General features: G+C 36.2%; 1 protein-coding gene across 2 annotated transcripts; it reads right to left on the minus strand.

The window, feature by feature from the left end:
- Window positions 1–5,712: 5,712 nt before the first annotated feature.
- On the minus strand, window positions 5,713–13,284 carry LOC149774490 (sex peptide receptor-like). Of its 2 annotated transcripts, XM_089945156.1 has the most exons (3): window positions 13,186–13,266; window positions 9,778–9,948; window positions 5,713–6,820 (listed from the first exon to the last, which is right to left on the minus strand). In XM_089945156.1, the coding sequence occupies exon 3, from the start codon at window positions 6,788–6,790 to the stop codon at window positions 5,831–5,833; it is 960 nt and encodes a 319-aa protein (XP_089801282.1). In that variant the 5' UTR covers window positions 6,791–6,820; window positions 9,778–9,948; window positions 13,186–13,266; the 3' UTR covers window positions 5,713–5,830. The 2 variants fall into 2 exon arrangements, with proteins under 2 accessions (XP_089801282.1, XP_089801283.1); XM_089945157.1 differs by lacking the exon at window positions 9,778–9,948 and having other exon boundaries at window positions 13,186–13,284.
- Window positions 13,285–17,739: the final 4,455 nt, after the last annotated feature.

Here is a 17,739-nt window from a genome sequence, read left to right on the forward strand (position 1 = left end):
GACGATGCGAGAGCACTTCAAGAAATAAGGAATAAATATTAAACATAAGTGATATTCTGCTGAGTTTTCTAAAGATTTTCATTACATGAACCGGCGTGCATGTGTGCGTGAGTGCGTGCACACACACACACACACACACACCTAGATGGTGCAATTCAGTTAAAACTGCGTCCAATATTTGCAATGTCTGGTTATAATATTTCTACAACAAATTGAACAAATGAAAAGACTGAACTAGTATATACAAATGTTCAAAGTGATGTAGTGCCACAATTTACGGAATTGTTGAAATTATCAAAGTACAAAATTTGCCCACATGATTAACTGTTTACCAACAGGCTGAGTATATATTGTTATAAGCCTACGGAATTTGCTATTTGCATTTAAGTATCTGTTTATAGCTTTGTTAGATTTTAGAGATTATTTTGTTAATTGTTGGGAGGAAAAGATTTCTGAACTTGAGTAGATAGCCTTTACTAGGACTAGTCTTCATAATTTACAGCTGTCACGAGACTTTATGACAGAATGGATCAGTTTTGTAAGATGGATCCTCCCTAACTCTTAACGTTAGGGGATCATCTGCATATTTGTATGTGTATGTGTTTGGTAATTTGAGATAGGAATAATTATTTGTATTTGGGTGATTGGGTCATGTTTTGTGTTGTATTTGGGTCATTAGGTTGTGTTTTGTCTTGCATGGCGCGAAGTACCAACATTTGCCTTTTGAAAGACTTATTCGTGAATCATACAAATGTGAAACAAACAATATGCAATGCAAAATTATTAGAGCTGTTTCGTGATATATGTCCATTTTGTCAATAAAGGAATATCTTTTGTAGTATTTGCGCAAATAAACCTTTCAATTTACAACGATTGCTTTCTTGAAAAAGAAGTCTTTGCAATTAGGAGAAAACAAATTGGCGTCAAGCCAGGCTCAAACATATCGTAAGCAGGAGCGGCTTCCACATTAAACATTATTGTATCTGTGCATTTATTTAGAAAAATACCTTATTAAGATGATGTTACAGCCACACAATTGGTATCTCATAACAAAATGACAGAAGATAATGATTTTCTCCCAAAGGTATGTTGTTTATGCATTTCCAATGCAAACCTTTTAAGAATAAAATTGAAAAATGTATTTATATCTAAATCTGGCAACTCTTATTCATAATGATTTCAGTGGTCTCCGTTTTTTGTTGCTGCTTGTTTAAATATATTTTATTGCTATAAACATAAACAGGTTCGCTCAACTTTAGAATTTGCCCTTCCTTCATCGTGTATTAGAAATTTAAATCGATGACAGCACAAACTATTATGGTGTACATGAATAACGAGAAAAAAAACTAATATGGCTTCATACAATTATAATTATAATTAAATTTACATCAATCTGATTGGCCAGGCCCTTTTTGAATGTTCGGGCCCACCTGCATGACTTTTCTTTCCACACAATATTTTTGACTTTTCTTCTCCGTTTATTTTCTTTTATTTTATTATACAAAACAAATTTCAAATTTCCATATTGTAACGGTATACGCATTTCATAGCATACATTAATGCATACACAGACTGATACATTTCTCACTGTACCGTCATGCCTTTCACAGCAAAATATGTAAGGATACGATATTTATTTGTTCATTTAAAGTGTATTTTACTTGTAGCATTATTAAAATATATTATTTATCTGAATAAATGTCCATAATTTGGTTAATAATTAAAATATTAATTAGAAGTCTGCGTCTGAGTGATCCTAAATTCTAAATATAGTCATCAATCAGTATTCTATATAGAAAAATAGTGCAGGTGGGCGTGGCTTGAAAAAAATTAGGTTCATACAGGTATGAACCCAAAAAATTAAATAGGTCCTTGAAAATAAGATTCCTGTAAATCGTAATGACAAAAGAAAAATTTAATTATTCAATAGTTAAGACGAGAAACATCGCATCTTTCTTTATCAGTATGACATTATTTAATTGAGTGGAAAAATCAAATTATGAATACCCATTTGCTATACCAAACGTGTCGTGTCTTTAATATATGTCAGGAATAAGTCCATAATAAGAATAGGAATAAGATAATATTAACATTCTCAATTAAGTCAAGTACAAGGATAATATCGATTTCAGCCCTGGATTGTTACCCACGTACGTCTCAAAGTGAAGTTGTCACAAGGCGCTCCTGCGAGATGATTAGTAGGCACTGATCTAGATCAGCATCCAAACGATACCCTCAATACAACTTGATTATGGTTGAAAATTTTGAAACCATACTAGTGTAACCAGTGGGACCCCTACAAGTGGCAGACCGATCAATGCATACACAGGCAGGTGTAGTCCCTGTTAGTGAGGTAGTAGCGATTCATAAGGAAGTACATAAAAAGATACCTATTTATTTAATTCTAGAGGAAAATAGCAATTTATTGATGAGTATTCTGGCGTGCCTATCATTATCAAATCGGAATTGAACATTATGTTGTCTTTATGCAAGACATAGTCAAATTGTGAACAGACAGTGTGAAAAACTACTCAAATCATTGTTTGTAGAAGTGCCAATCACTGTTAATGACTAATATGATTACTTTAATCATGATTATTGATGGATATCTATATAATATATTGTGGGATCGTAATTCAAAATATGTTCATTTTAACATTGACTTAATTTAAGATGGATGCACATGTATGTTTTCACCAGCGCTGCTTAATTGTATCTGATGATGTACGGTTGTTGTCAATAATATTAATTTCGAACCAGGCATCATTCTTTGAGATGTAATTTGGTTTGAAACAACCTTTAAGCCTTCTAGTCTTTCGTTTGGCACGGTTCATGTAGAGTTATAAATTCAAACCGCCGAAATTGACTCTGACCAAACACGTCTGTTGACTATAATACATTATTATACAATTTTCGGGTATATTTTGAATGCCAAATAAATTATTGTTGGGCTGTGTGACAATAAAACAACATTCATTTTATATTATCGATCCGCGTTGTTGTGAGATGACCATAATCGTACAAAAACTGAGTATGGGATTAATTATATTTCATTCGTTTTCGCTTAGTGTACAAGAAAGTGTTTTACTTACAATAATTAAGAACGGCTATAATTCCCTGCTTACAGTGAAATTATATAAAGATTTACCTTAACCAAATCTATAGACGGTTTTGAAATAATTTCGTTTATTTAATGTTTCCATTTATTTGACAGGGCAGGTAAAATTCCATAAACTTGTACATAATTAGAACTGGTATTCTTTGGATTTTTAATTTGGTATTTTCAACATTTTCCATTTTAACATGTGTTAGGTCATTAAAACATTTCACATTCAATCCAATTGCGATAGGACAATTTGATGCTTATTATTGTTGACAGGTTTGCTTAACCACAATTCTGATAAACATATCCTCGAGCTATAGAGTTACCTATTTATAAACTATTTAAAGCGGTTATAATTTTTCCAACTGATTAAATTCTTATATCAGTGCGACATATCCGTCCATTTTAAAAGCCAACTCTATCTCCTCTTTCATCTGTCTACTTGTCATTCCAATGTTAATTATTTGGAGCGTCAAGCAGCATCTTACAAAAAGATATGGCATTTAATCTGAATTTTTTCAGAAGAACGCTTGTAATACTGTAGTTTTCTCCAAATGACTTGCCCGCATATTTGTAACTAATTAAAGATGCAGATTTACAAAAAGGTAGATTGCTCGTTCACATCCGTTAGCTTTGTGCTATGGGATTGACTCTGGCTCATTTCCATGGAAACAGTAGTAAGGGGGACAGTAGTACACTTTGGCGGCGATTTTCTCAGAATATCTAGGAACATGGATTTCAGTTCGTCCCTGAAACGTCTGTTCATAATTATATACACCCAAAAGTTTGCATGGAAACCAAGCAACAAGGCGATCTCGTATACAACATGGAAAAGACGATTTTCTCTTAGTGCCAGGATATCGTGACCGCTATGCTTTTTGATTACAGTCACCAGTAGAAAAACACCGTATGGGATTTCTGGAATCAGAAAGATGATCACAATGCATACCACTGTGATGTTTTACCCCAACCCCTTGTATTATACATGCATTTATAAGTCTGTAAGTGGAGCCAGGTAAGCTTTGTTTTTCCAAGTACCTAAGTTGGCTAATCCTCTTACGTAACCCAGTCTTTGTTTGAGCTCTTGAGTGGAAATCTGGCGGGAATCTTTGTACATGGGAACACGTGACGTAGACAACTTCAAAGAGCCGGAAGCCGACAATGGTAGGCTGGACAGTACATGGGGACACACAGACTGACATTTTTATGATTGACAGTTCGATCAAATGACCAGAGTCCGTCGCCATCCAATCGGGATGCGTTGTAGGTGGGACTTGATTCGAGAAACTGGCATAAGACTTGTACAAGCCTGAAATTCGTCAGTTGGTGTTTAAGAGTCGCAGTGACACACACTCCGTTAGCCATTCGTAAAAATTGGCGTTATTTAGGAAATTCATGAAATAGCTTCGATCAGGTAAGTTTGATGTTACGTTGATTCTGCTTGATACGACTGCTGTTAATTGAAGAGAATTTGTCGTATGTATACATTTTACTTGTATTGAAGTATGAATAGTTAATTATGACCTTAATATTTTGCATTTTTTCATGACTTTAGCTAGTACTTTTGTTTACGATTGATTACGATGTTGATTCGTTGCATCATTATTCATAATGTTACTATGTACACCTTATTTGTGAGGCGAAAATGTTCTATTCTTTCGTTAGTAATATGTGTGCATATTATTTCGTGGATTATTACGTTTACGCCCTTTTGAAAGGACGATTTGTATTTGTGAAGAATTGTATTGCTCGCTAGCCGCTATAAGAATTAATATTGTAATTCTTTGCGTAGTTATATTTTGGTAGACAAGAAATTTGTTTACGTAATGATAGATTTTGCCATTGAGTAACGGATTGCCGTTTATCACCATTTGAATGTGAATATTGTGGATTTGGTACGCTTGTGTAGGAAATATATATAAATATATATAAATATATAAATAGTCATATTACTAATCGTAGTAATATTTTAGTACAATCATATTTGAAATATTTTGTATGTATATACTGATAGGGCTCAGTATGTAGATATTTGAATCCTTTGTGTGATTGTGTTATGGCGCCATTTTTGTAAGCGGCGGAAGTGTATGGGAATTTCGATGTGTGCGCATGCGCGACCCAAATGTCCCGCCTTAAACTGATGGTTCAGTTCAGTGACGTAGTGTGAGGGAAGATTTTTATAACCCTATGCTAATGCATTATACCTTTCAACAGGAAGCTTTCGGGGGACGAAATAATTTCAGAGAATTTCGGGGGACGAGAGAAGTTCAGAGAATTTCGGGTGACGGTGAGAGATACCGAGTGAATTTCGGGTGACCTCAAGGGATACCGTCAAGGGTTCCGGATACTAGAAGAGGAACCGGAAGTCAAGATAACGGCAAGGAACAAGGATTATAGAAGAGGAAGCGGAAGTGGAGATCACGAAAGGAGAGAAAGACAAGGGAACGAAGAGATTTAGATGAGTAGCACTCAAGAAGGGAAAAATCTCCTCACACTGTGAACTCAAATGATGATCAAAGGGATCATTGGGAGAAAGAGAGACATTGATTACTTTAAATTCTTTTAAATTTCATTTATTAAATTGTTATTGTTTAAATTTCATCTTTGTATTTCTTTTAATTTAACTGTCGGCATTGCTGACTGGGGGCTCGTAGCCATAAATATATTTAGTCAATAAATAATATAGTGTCCAGAATTAACCTTCTGAATAAGGACCAGGGGAACTTCTCATAATTCGTTAAAGTCTATAAGAAGAACCCCACCCCTAGACAACCAGGACACCCCCACAACCACAATAATGGAGGCTCTCTTATTTAGTTGGTCTCTGTCTCGACTTTGTTCAGCAATGAAGGACCCTTTTCGAATGTTGTGATGAAACAACTTTTGGATCATTAGGATTGTGAGGACAAGTAACAACACGCATGGCAGTATATTGACAAGAAACAAAGTTATCCACAGAAAGGTGCAAGATTCAACACATGGATCTTCAATTCTCCACTGACACATACCATTCATTTTGTCTGCTTTCTTGTTATTAAGATGGTATGAATGAATGACAAACGCACATATAGTGATGACGGTTACCGCGATGACAGTTCTGCGATTCGTAAACCAAGAGTTTGTTTTAAATGGAAACCAGACGCAGCAAAATCTTTGAAATCCAAGTAACAACGTCTGCCATACGGACACCGTGTTGAAAACCTTGGATACGTAAAACTTAGAAATCATAAATGCTTCACACCAGCCTTCATTCAGACTGACAACTCCATGCTTTCCTCTGGTGAAGACATTTATATACGTAGGTAAGGTGACAAGTCCAGTTAGAGAATCCGATATTGCGATGAAAAGAAGAATTAAGTTGGTGGTTGTTCGCATGCTCTTTCGGACGAAAACGGCGACTATCAGCCCATTCGCAATGGCCGTTAGAATAACCAGGAAAGTCCAAAAGTGAATGTAAATCTCTTCATACTCATTCAATTGGTAGAAGAACACGTTATAATAGGACGAATCGTACGTTGAATCTGAATCTTCGAACAAAGTATCTAAGCTAAGATCTGGATGCAGATGATCGTCGTCTTGGCTAACATTTAGCGGAGAATGTTCCGAAGAATTGGGCCAGGATGTGTCTTTGTCTGGAAGCTTATCAGACCCTTCATGGCTCTCAAAGCTGTTATTTGTATGTGTCATCTTGCTACATTCATTGAATCTTTTCTAACTCTGAAAGTATTTTAAATGGGTATATTTACTATATTATTAAAGCACTATTTAATTCAGTTACGTATATACTTGATTGTAAAACAAATTTAGATTATCTCAAGTAACTCTTACGCATCTACGTGATAATAATAATTTATTACGTTACTGAATATAACGTTTCCTCTGTTAGAACGTCTGACTTTAATTTCTCCTGCAAAATTTATATTTACAATGTATTTCAAAAGCTTTGCTATAATGATCATTTCTTGCCAAGTTTAGTTGGTTACAGAGTTTGATTTGTGTTCTTCGCCTGCAAAACTAGCTCAGTTATAACGTTGTTATCACCTGATCATTCTATGCCAATTGAAAAACGATCGTTTAAAGAACAAAAAGATAACATCAAGCACACCAGTAACGAAAATATGATAAAATACACGTCATTGCTAACCAGTAAATATCACAGGTTTAACAACGACGCTATGTAACAATTGTGTGATAATCACACCTGATTCATAATTGGAACTTTAAAATCACGCGTTGCTGCTTCAATGTAATCATTAATATTTTTTTCTGTTTTGTATTTTTTTCTTCTAACGAATAGTTTAAGAATATCTTTTGGCTGTTGTTATTTATATTTAATTTATATTGTGTGATTGACCGTTGTCCAATATTGAGAATACATCTTGTGAATACCTGATGTTTATTATTTTAAAAGATGTTTAACATTTTATACCAACTTAGAATGTTCTGGAAACATGACATTGTTTGCAAGTTAGTGACATTTCCAGACAATACTATTGCGCCATAGTTGAGGTCATATAGGTCTGCTCATATAGGATGAAAGAAACAATTATTCATTCCTGTTGGAATTTCAGTCGGTGTAATTATTTACTGTTGTGTTTAGACACAATTTGAGAGGAATCATTTATTCAAATTATTCATTGGAATTACAATGTGTTCATTGACGTTTTGGACTAAAAGACTGCTTTGAGATTATTGTAAAGTGATTCAAAGACATTCTGGATTATATCATTATAATTCAGTTAGACTGTTAGAACAATAACATATACAAGACCATTGGGAAATCAACACATTTAATATTAGAATTCATATGGAACATTCTTTACTATTAGACTTGTGATAGAACATGTAGAATTATTTGAGATTTAATTAGCAATGCTGTTAGTTCCTCTTAAAAGTTCACTTTCTATCTTCGAGAAATAAATGATTCATTCATTTTACTTAATGTTTTGGTTTCACTTCTTTCTGCTAATTAGTTTAAGACCATATATTCGTAACACTATAGTTCTGCACAGGCATATTGACAAATTAAGTAAGGCATGAATTTTATTTCGCGGGATTATTTTCAATTCTGAATGTTGTGAAAATGACTGAGAATTCCCCTGTGATAAAAATGAAACAAAACAACGTTTCCTTTTACACAAATCACGAATAAAAAGAATTAGGAATAGGAGTCAAAGTACCAACGTGCTATAATTCAAAGATGCCTAACCGACCTTGACGACGATGACGGCAACAAGAAATACAACAGCAACAAAGGTGCTTAAATAAAATGTACTGTCCGCAATCAGTATGATTTTTTGTGCATAGCGTGATGTTTCTACAGATTGTGTTGCAAACTTTTGTTAAGGTAATGGTTAGTGAGCAAACAAGTGTCATTACCAGTGATAACGGTACTGATGAGCCTCTAGCTGAGGTGCATTTATACCGATGTGTATTGCTGCTTTTTAGAATATTGTATCATCGATATATATAAGCTATATAGTAATCATTCTAATATAAATTGTTTAGTACAAGTATATATACAACGCCATCGACATGAACAAGTACATGACCATTTTGAAAATAGATGAAGAAGGATACAACGTTTATCGTTCAAACACTCTAAAATTCCGTCCCCCTGTGAATTGTTTACATTATATATATATATATATATATATATATATATATATATATATATATATATATATATATATATATACACACACAAATAACGGATACGTATGTATTTAATAACAACTATATTCGATTGTGATAATTAACAGGCATATACGTGATGACTGGTACCGACATCATAGCTATTGCTTTGTTAACACGTACATACGTTGATAACTCTCAGGTATGTACTTGATAACTGTTATGTTCTTGATAACTGACACTTTTCTAGTGACAAAAATATGATTATAATATTCTAACCTTAATTGTTTTTTTTTTCTCAAATTGCTTACTTAACTTAATATATCGATTTTTGTTTGCCGAGTCACGAGGAGTGTTGTCACTGAATGTGGGCGGCGTGCGTCATGAGTGGGCCTGGGGTGGAAGCACAAGGGTTCAAAGTCTTTCCCTAGCGTTCCAGGCAAATGTTAACATACTCTAGACCGTTTATGAATGTGATACTGATATGATAAAACAAAAAATGTCCGAACATTAAATGTTGTATGCAAAATATGTTATTACACACGTGACAGCTTGTATCCTAACGTTTGAACACGGCTGATACCACAATTAGCCTCACGTCAATTCCGGACTGGTCGTACCATTTAAGATTATCGATTAAAGTATTCACCCCGTCCTTTATCTAAATTTCCAGTGGTTCCTTTTATTTGAAATCAACCAACAACTGAATGTGAAACTGCTATCAGATTTATGTTGAAAACACCAACATATGCAAATAAATAAATCAATTTACGGGGTTAACTATAAAAGTAAAACAGAAAGAAAAATACAATTAACACAACAGAACAAGAACGAAATAAGGAAACCAAAGCAATAGACTACGGACAAAGTAACGGAACATAATTTGCCATGTGCAGGATGACGTTAATGGAAAATTAATATGCAATTAAATTTTGTATGTAAATGAATGTATTATGTATTTCAAAATGAAATAATGAAATGCATTATTGTCAGAAATATTGATGCTGCGTCAGTCGTAATAAAAGTGATATCTCCATTACCAATTAACGACGCTTTGACTACGTTCTGGTCCCATTTAGGAGATACAGCTGCCCCTAGGTTATATGTGTCATCGATATTTTATTCATTATTCTTCTGATTTTCTTTCTCCATTTCACATTTAGACTACAGGGTCAAATCTTCATGCAGCATGCAGTCATCTTCTAAACGTACTGTGAAGTAATGAATAAGTGCCAGTGAACAACAGAACAAATACGAAAACTAAAAATATAAATATTAAATGCATATCAGGCTGATTTTAGTTTAAAATAATTGTCATCATGAATAACGCAGACTGTCATTGCCAATACATACTATGGCCTTGCTCTATTCCATATACAGTGCTATTATCAATACTTACCATGGCCTTGCTTTATTTCATTATTATCAATACTTACTATGGCCTTGATCTATTCCACATACTATACAGTAACATTACCTTTACCTACCATGCCTTTGCGATATTCCATATACAGTATCATTACCTATATCTACCATGGCCTTGCTCTAGTCCATATACGGTGTCATTACCTATGCCTACCATGGCCTTGCTCTATTTCATACGCAGTGTCATTATCAATACTTACCAAGGCCTTGCTGTATTCCATATACAGTGTCATTACCTTTCCTACCATGGCCTTGCTATATTTCATATACACTGTCATCATAAATACTAACCATGGCCTTGTTCTATTTCATATACACTGTCATCATAAATACTTACCATGGCCTTCATTTATTCCATATACATTGTCATTACTGATATCTACCATGGCCTTGTTATATATCATATACAGTGTCATTATCAAGAACTATCATGGCCTTGCTGTACTTCATATACACTGTCGTTATCAAAACTTACCAAGGCCTTGCTCTAGTCCATATTCACTGTCATTATCAATACTTACCATTACCTTGCTCTGTTTCATATACAGTGTCATTATCAATATTTACCGTGGCCTTGTTCTTTTCCATACACGGTATCATTTTCAATACCTACTATGGCAGTGCTCTATTTCATACACTCTGTCGTTATCAAGATTTACCATGGCCTTGCTCTATTTCATATACACTGTCATCATCAATACTTACCATGGTATTGTTCTATTCAATACACAATGTCATTATCTATACTTACCGTGGCCTTTCTCTATTCAATACACAGTGTCATTATCAATACTTACCATGGCCTTGATTGTTTCCATATACAGTGTTATTATCAGTACTTACTATGGCCTTGATCTATTCCACATACAGTGTCATTACCTATACGTTCCATGGCTTAGCTCTATTACATATACAGTGTCATTACCTATACCTATCATGGCTTTGGTCTATTTCATATACACTGTCATTATCAATACTTATCATGGCCTTGTTATATTAGATACCTACTATGGCCTTGCTCTATTTCATATATGGTGTTACCTATCATGGCCTAGCTCTATTTCATATACGGTGTTATTATCAATACCTACCATGGCCTTGCTCTGTTCCATATACAGTGTCATTACCTATACCTACCATGGCCTTGCTCTATTCCAAATACAGTTTCATTACCTATACTTACTATGGGCTTGCTCTATTCCGATACAATGTCATTACTGATACCGACCATGGCCTTGATTTATTCCATATGCAGTGTTATTACCTATAGCTACCATGGCTTTGCTCTATTCAATATACAGTGTCATTATCAATACTTACCATGGCTTTGCTCTATTTCATATACACTGTCATTATTAGCACTTATCATGGCCTTGATTGTTTCCATATACAGTGCTATTATCAATACTTACTATGCATTTGTTCTATTCCACATACAGTGTCATTACCTATACCTACCATGACCTTGCCATATTTCATACACAGTGCCATTAATTATAGATACCATGGCCTTGCTCTATTCCATATACAGTGTCATTACTGATACCTACCATGGCCTTGATTTATTCCAGATACAGTGTCATTACCAATACCTACCATGGCTTTCCTCTATTTCATATGCACTGTCATTATCAATACTTGCCATAGCCTTGTTCTCTTCCATAAACAGTGCCATTATCAGTACTTACCATGGCCTTGATTTATTCCATATACTTTGTCATTACCTATACCTATCGTTGCCTTATTCTATTTCATATACAGTGTCATTATCAATACTTACCATGGCCTTGTTCTATTCCATTTACAGTTTCATTATCCATACCTACCATGATCTTGATTTATTCCATATACAGTATCATTACCTATACCTATCATGGTCTTGCTCTATTCCATACACTATTCCATACACAGTGTCATTATCATTACTTCCCATGGCCTTGCTCTATTTCATATACACTTTTATTATCAATACTTATCATGGCCTTGATTGTTTCCATATACAGTGTTATTACCATTACTTACTATGGTCTTGCTCTATTCCACATACTGTGTCCTTACCTATACCTACCATGGCCTTGATTTATTCCATATACAGTGTCATTACTGATACCTACCATGGCCTTGTTTTATTCCATACACATTGTCATTATCTATATCTGCCATGGCCTTATTTTATTCCATAAAGACTATCATTGTCTATACTTACCATGGTCTGGTTCTATTTCAATTACAGTGTCACATATACGATTATAAGCAAAATTCGGCATAAAACCTTCGTCATCAATACAAAATGCATGGAAAAACTCTTTATTGAATTAAATAAGAAATCCCTGCAAACAATCGAGGTCAGCTTTCATGAGATGCATGCACATGTTTGTCAAAAGTCAAGAAGTACTATCGTGGATGATTGTTGATTGAAAAATAAACCAAAATTAGGACAAAGTGCCTGTTACTGAACTAGACTGCTAGATTATTAAGGCCACATTATTCAAGTTTTGTATGCAGAAATACCAAAAGCTGGCGGCAGATCATAGCATGCAAACTCAAAATCTTTAAAATATTTAACTAATTAACTAAATGGTGTTATGCTCTGAAAGCATCCGAGCTAGAAAGCATGGACTATGTATTAAGGAAAACATTTCTGGTGTTCAATAGTAATTCTGTTGAACAAAATACATGATACAGCTATTTATATGGATGATACCTTTTGGTTCGCGGTACTGTCCTACATTATTATGTAATAATTGGAGTAGCAATACGATTTACCTTTCTACAAAGCATTGAAACAATAGAATCGATGACCTAAAATATAAATGTTCATGAGAAAATCTACCTTAATTTAGCATCGTATCTAGTTTCTAGAAATTGTTAAGAAAGACTGCGCGACTCGTGATAATATAATATTTCGACTTATTTATTTTATTATACCTCAAAAACCACGTATATGTCCTCCAATTACTAAAGAGCACACTAACAGTAACATAATTCTAACACATGTATTATGAAAGCATTTTATACGTTACCCCGCTTAGAAGGTTTCCACGTCGCAAAATGATGTGACTTTTTTGAAATAATTTTCCAACTTAAGCGACTCTCTTTCAATTACTGAACCAGGATCTATCATAATGACACAGGCGTTGTATATATGACCAAGTGTTTCTAATTTCCTGTCGTATATGTGTTCAATTTACGTAGTTATATGCCTGAAATATTGTTCATGTGGCAATTCCCGCCAAGCTATTATGTCAATAGTCAAGGGGATTTGTATAACCCCGCGTTCTTGGCTGCAAGGGAAAGTTAATACTGGGGGTCAATAAAGCTATAAAGATACCTTTATCATCGGTGGCCACTATGATAGCAAGGAAAATGTACCAAATGTATTGTGTTTTCTTAATTTTCTGAAGCAAAATTCTAGCCATGTGATAACATTGTGGAGATGCAAGACGCCTAACGACAATTTAGCACACATTGTTACTACCCTGATCATTTTAGGACTACTACACCTTCAGTTGACCAAACATGGAAGGTATCACATGGAGCAACAGGGATTGCGATTATATCAGCTCAAACAAAACTATAACACTTTAACCAGAGTTCCCCGGTGTTACCCACCCCCAAAAACGATATAAAACAATAGACATGGTGGAAGAGTTATGAGGACGAATGGTTTCAGTAACCTCAACAATGAGAGAATCTGAAACAACCGGTGAGGCCAACCAAATGAGAATCCGGGAGGCGGTGGGTGACCATCATGACTGGGACGTCCTACTCCCGCTGAGGCACAGCGGAATGATTTTTGTTTTAGAAAAATATTTTTCCTGTATGTGCCCACTAGGACACTAATTCGCGTGTGTGTGGCTTATGCTGGGAAACGTTTTGTAGGGTCTAGTGCCTGCCTGACTACTGGAAACCAAACTGACAGATACTGCTGAAAAGAAACGAGTCAAATTGCCGTGCATGTTCTTAGGAAAAGCACACACAGAGAGCAGTGATAATGCGAGGGCCAAATTACAGAGCGAGGAAAAACATTTTAAAGCGCAGTACGTAGGTGTTAGCTGAATTGTTTTGGCAAGTACGCGTACGCTAGTGCGTGAATAATAATTGCTGTTTTAGAGAAAAATATTGTCATCTGATTGTGGAGTACAAACTACATGAAATGTATACCGTGTCATCGTGATTGCTCAAGCCATCGGGAACACGATCGCGAGGAGTACAAGGTTGGCGTGGATAAAGAGCCCTTGCCAAGAGCAGATGAGGCGTTATAAACGTTTATTTTGGGAGGGATTGGTCACCTGCGAGCAGCTCACACAGAATTTGATGGAAACACATATACGCTTCTGACTGGCATTGACAAGCCTCTTAAAGTAACTTGTCCACTGGCAGCATTGGTATACAACCTCTATGAATTGCGTGAGCCCGACCGAAACAACCTGTTCCATCTTAGGGATGGAAATCTAAACATAGTCGCGCGGCGGGTGGCGAAATTCTTCAAAACGGAGGAAGACGACAGAGCTTGACTGAGGTCCGTCGCAGAAAGCTGCAGCAGTGCGAAATGCGAATCCATGAAACAGGAGCAAACGTCAACGACGTCATTAAAAAAAGTCTTATACGTGCGATTATCCTGAGGGATATCGTTGGCAGAGACGTTTTCGATTGCGGTTCTACCATGCGTGAGACAGGCGTGACATGGAGCTCACTGTTCATAACGAGCACGCACAACCGGCCACCCTCATTTTTGCGTGGTTGCATAAGATCGGAATGCCATCCAGAGAACAACGAAAGACGTGTTACCGGAATTGGAGAAGGTAAAATAGCTATAACAGTTTGTTATGACAGATGACTGGTGATTAGGAACCCAGTCGAATCACGAGATAATATTCAAGATCTGCAAAGAGCACACATGAGTCGCTAAAGTCTTTATTGAAGTCCGGCCAAGGGCATTTCGTCTTATGTTGATTGCTTCTCACCTGATAGAAAAGCAGTAGAAACTTCGTGGCAATGTTATTAGTCTTTATGTTACAGTCGAAATGCCTGTAACTTGCACTAACTAATGAAAACGCCGCTTCCGATGATAGCGCTCGCTACGGCAAGGCCTTCTTGATTTTCCAGAAATTCATTTCAGAATCTGCATTTCGTGAGCTTCAGAGGGTATAAACCTCTTCGGTCTCGATATGGGACAGCAGGTACTGACATAATATGTCTAGGAATTCGTTGTCTCTGGATGAGACAACCTAAACGTAGTTGTTGAGCAAGAGTTGATAGATATGCGGTCCGTCTGCATCGTTATTGGATAGCTGTGCATCGCTATTGTTAAAGACGCCGCGGACGCCATATTTTGCGTCGGTATTAAATCGATTACTGCTGAAATACCATATCCTAGTGCTCAAATAAATGCCCTGCTTCAAGATTTTTAATGCGGTGGTTAGTTTTACTGAGATAAGCTAAATTTATTATTTAGGAGACCACAAGACCACATAATGTAAAACCAGTATCTATGAGCTCTCGATAGGTATTTTAGTTGAATACACTTCATTTACTGGCGTACCCTGAAACCATTGAATTTAAAAATAAGCACAGGTGATGGCAAACTATGAGTTGCTGTAGTCCTGTCTTCTTTGGGTTTGGCGCTGCAGACATTGTTTGGGACACCATGTAAAGAACCCCATACGCGTGTCATCCACAAAGCTTTAAACAATGCTAGGGGCGTGCACTTAGAATGGGACATGAATCATTGATGCCGCCCGACAATCCTAGCAACGGAGTACTGGCGCAACTTGCAAAACAATTTGACATCAACAAGGAATATAAATGATTTTATAGAAGAGAATCTGCACCAACTGGGAGTGAAAATCATCACTTTAGATTGTAATAGAATAAGAATGCAAATCATAAAGACATCGAACATTTGGTTGTATCCATAGCACGCTTAGCCTAATTGATGTTAACTAGGGGTAACTGGGTTTGGCACAACGTATAAAAGTACTTCCCTCAACAACTTTGCTGGTTCGATTGCTACTACAAATGCATTCTGATATTCAGCGAAGTGTACTTAACAATAACATATCCTTTGGGGTATGTAACACCATCTATCACTCGCCTCACCGGCAGGAACAACAGAGTTCTTTCCCAAAAAGTTATGTTCTTGATTTTACAGTGATCAGCCAGATAAAGAAACAATCACTAAGCTTATGAACAGATGGCACTCTAGTTGTGAGTCTTGTTTAGCTTGTTTGCGTTCCCATTAAAGGCCGTGCCTTTTCTGGATCTACATGTATAGTTATGGTAAATGAGAATTGCTTGGAAATCAGCTCCATTTTGTTAGTACACTCTTTCGACAGATTACTGGTACCCATATTAGAATATACCTTCCGCTGTTTTCAGAGGAGTTCTCAGACCCACAACCCCAACAATTAAACGTTTGCATTACGATGCTCATTGAGGAATTTCAATGTTCCGCTATACCCAAAGAACGATGAATCCCATCAGTTTAGCCTGAAAAGAAATTTCGATGGTTGAGAATTCCGTACGTGCTGAGACTGAGGAATGGCTTGGTATCTACAAAAGGTACAATCGCGCCGCAAATGCGGTCGACGACATTATGTTGTGGTTTTGGCGGAAAGTGTGACGGAATCGACCTGTTGCCAACAATCATCGCCTTTCCATCACAACCGGCCCCGAAATCACGTTCCTGTTTTGGTGTTGGCTGTTAATAGCTGTATGCTCGTCAGCCAGGGTCCGAATACGAAGGCCATAAAGGCGCCCCCCAACCGCCCCACGAGATTTGCTTGTAGTCCAAAGCCAAGTTCAATATGATGCTCGACTACTTGTCAAAGGCACTATACAACAACACTATATTCAATGAATGATTTTATCTCATCCTCGACCAGAATGACACATATGTAGCTGTCTTCCAAATACAAGGAGCCTTGGAAGAAAATGCATAAAACAAGCTAATTACTCGCGTAAAGGACGACGCATGCTAAGAACTCTTGCAAAATATAATACTGTTTTTAGCTGCAGTTTCATGATAAGATGCGTTCGACAGACGATCACATTGGGGACGTCTGGAAAACAGCTTTCCTGAACGAGGGCCACCCACATCAAACGATGCTGACCTTCAGAACAGTTGGAAAACATATATATCTAATTGAATTGTGTTATATTCGGGTGCACACGGAAATCAGCTGATACCATTCACGCTCACCTGCATACTTTTACTGATTTATACTGACAGCTAACACTTTGTAATATTAGGGGCTGTCGATATCATACACGTCCAAATGGCAGGTTGATTTTCGAGTACATACTATTAAATGATGCGCACAGAGTAATTTTTGCCTCAATAATCCCATGTTAAGAAATATAATACTTTCCCCTGGTTGGAGAATCATAAGGGTTCAAACTAAAGGAAGATTCTTTCTTCACGACGGTCATATGATACCAACAGACAGGTTGTACTACATTTATAGTTATTTGCCAAGTATATTTTAAGCATTATACAGTAAGCTTAGCTGCGTGAGCTCTTGTTAAAATCATCTACAGGAAATATCAAGTGGGTTATTGAAGTGACCTATTGA

Source organism: Sinohyriopsis cumingii, unplaced genomic scaffold, assembly GCF_028554795.1.
Source record: "Sinohyriopsis cumingii isolate HCF-2022 unplaced genomic scaffold, ASM2855479v2 utg000229l, whole genome shotgun sequence".
In the NCBI taxonomy this organism is placed as follows: Eukaryota; Metazoa; Mollusca; class Bivalvia; order Unionida; family Unionidae; genus Sinohyriopsis; species Sinohyriopsis cumingii.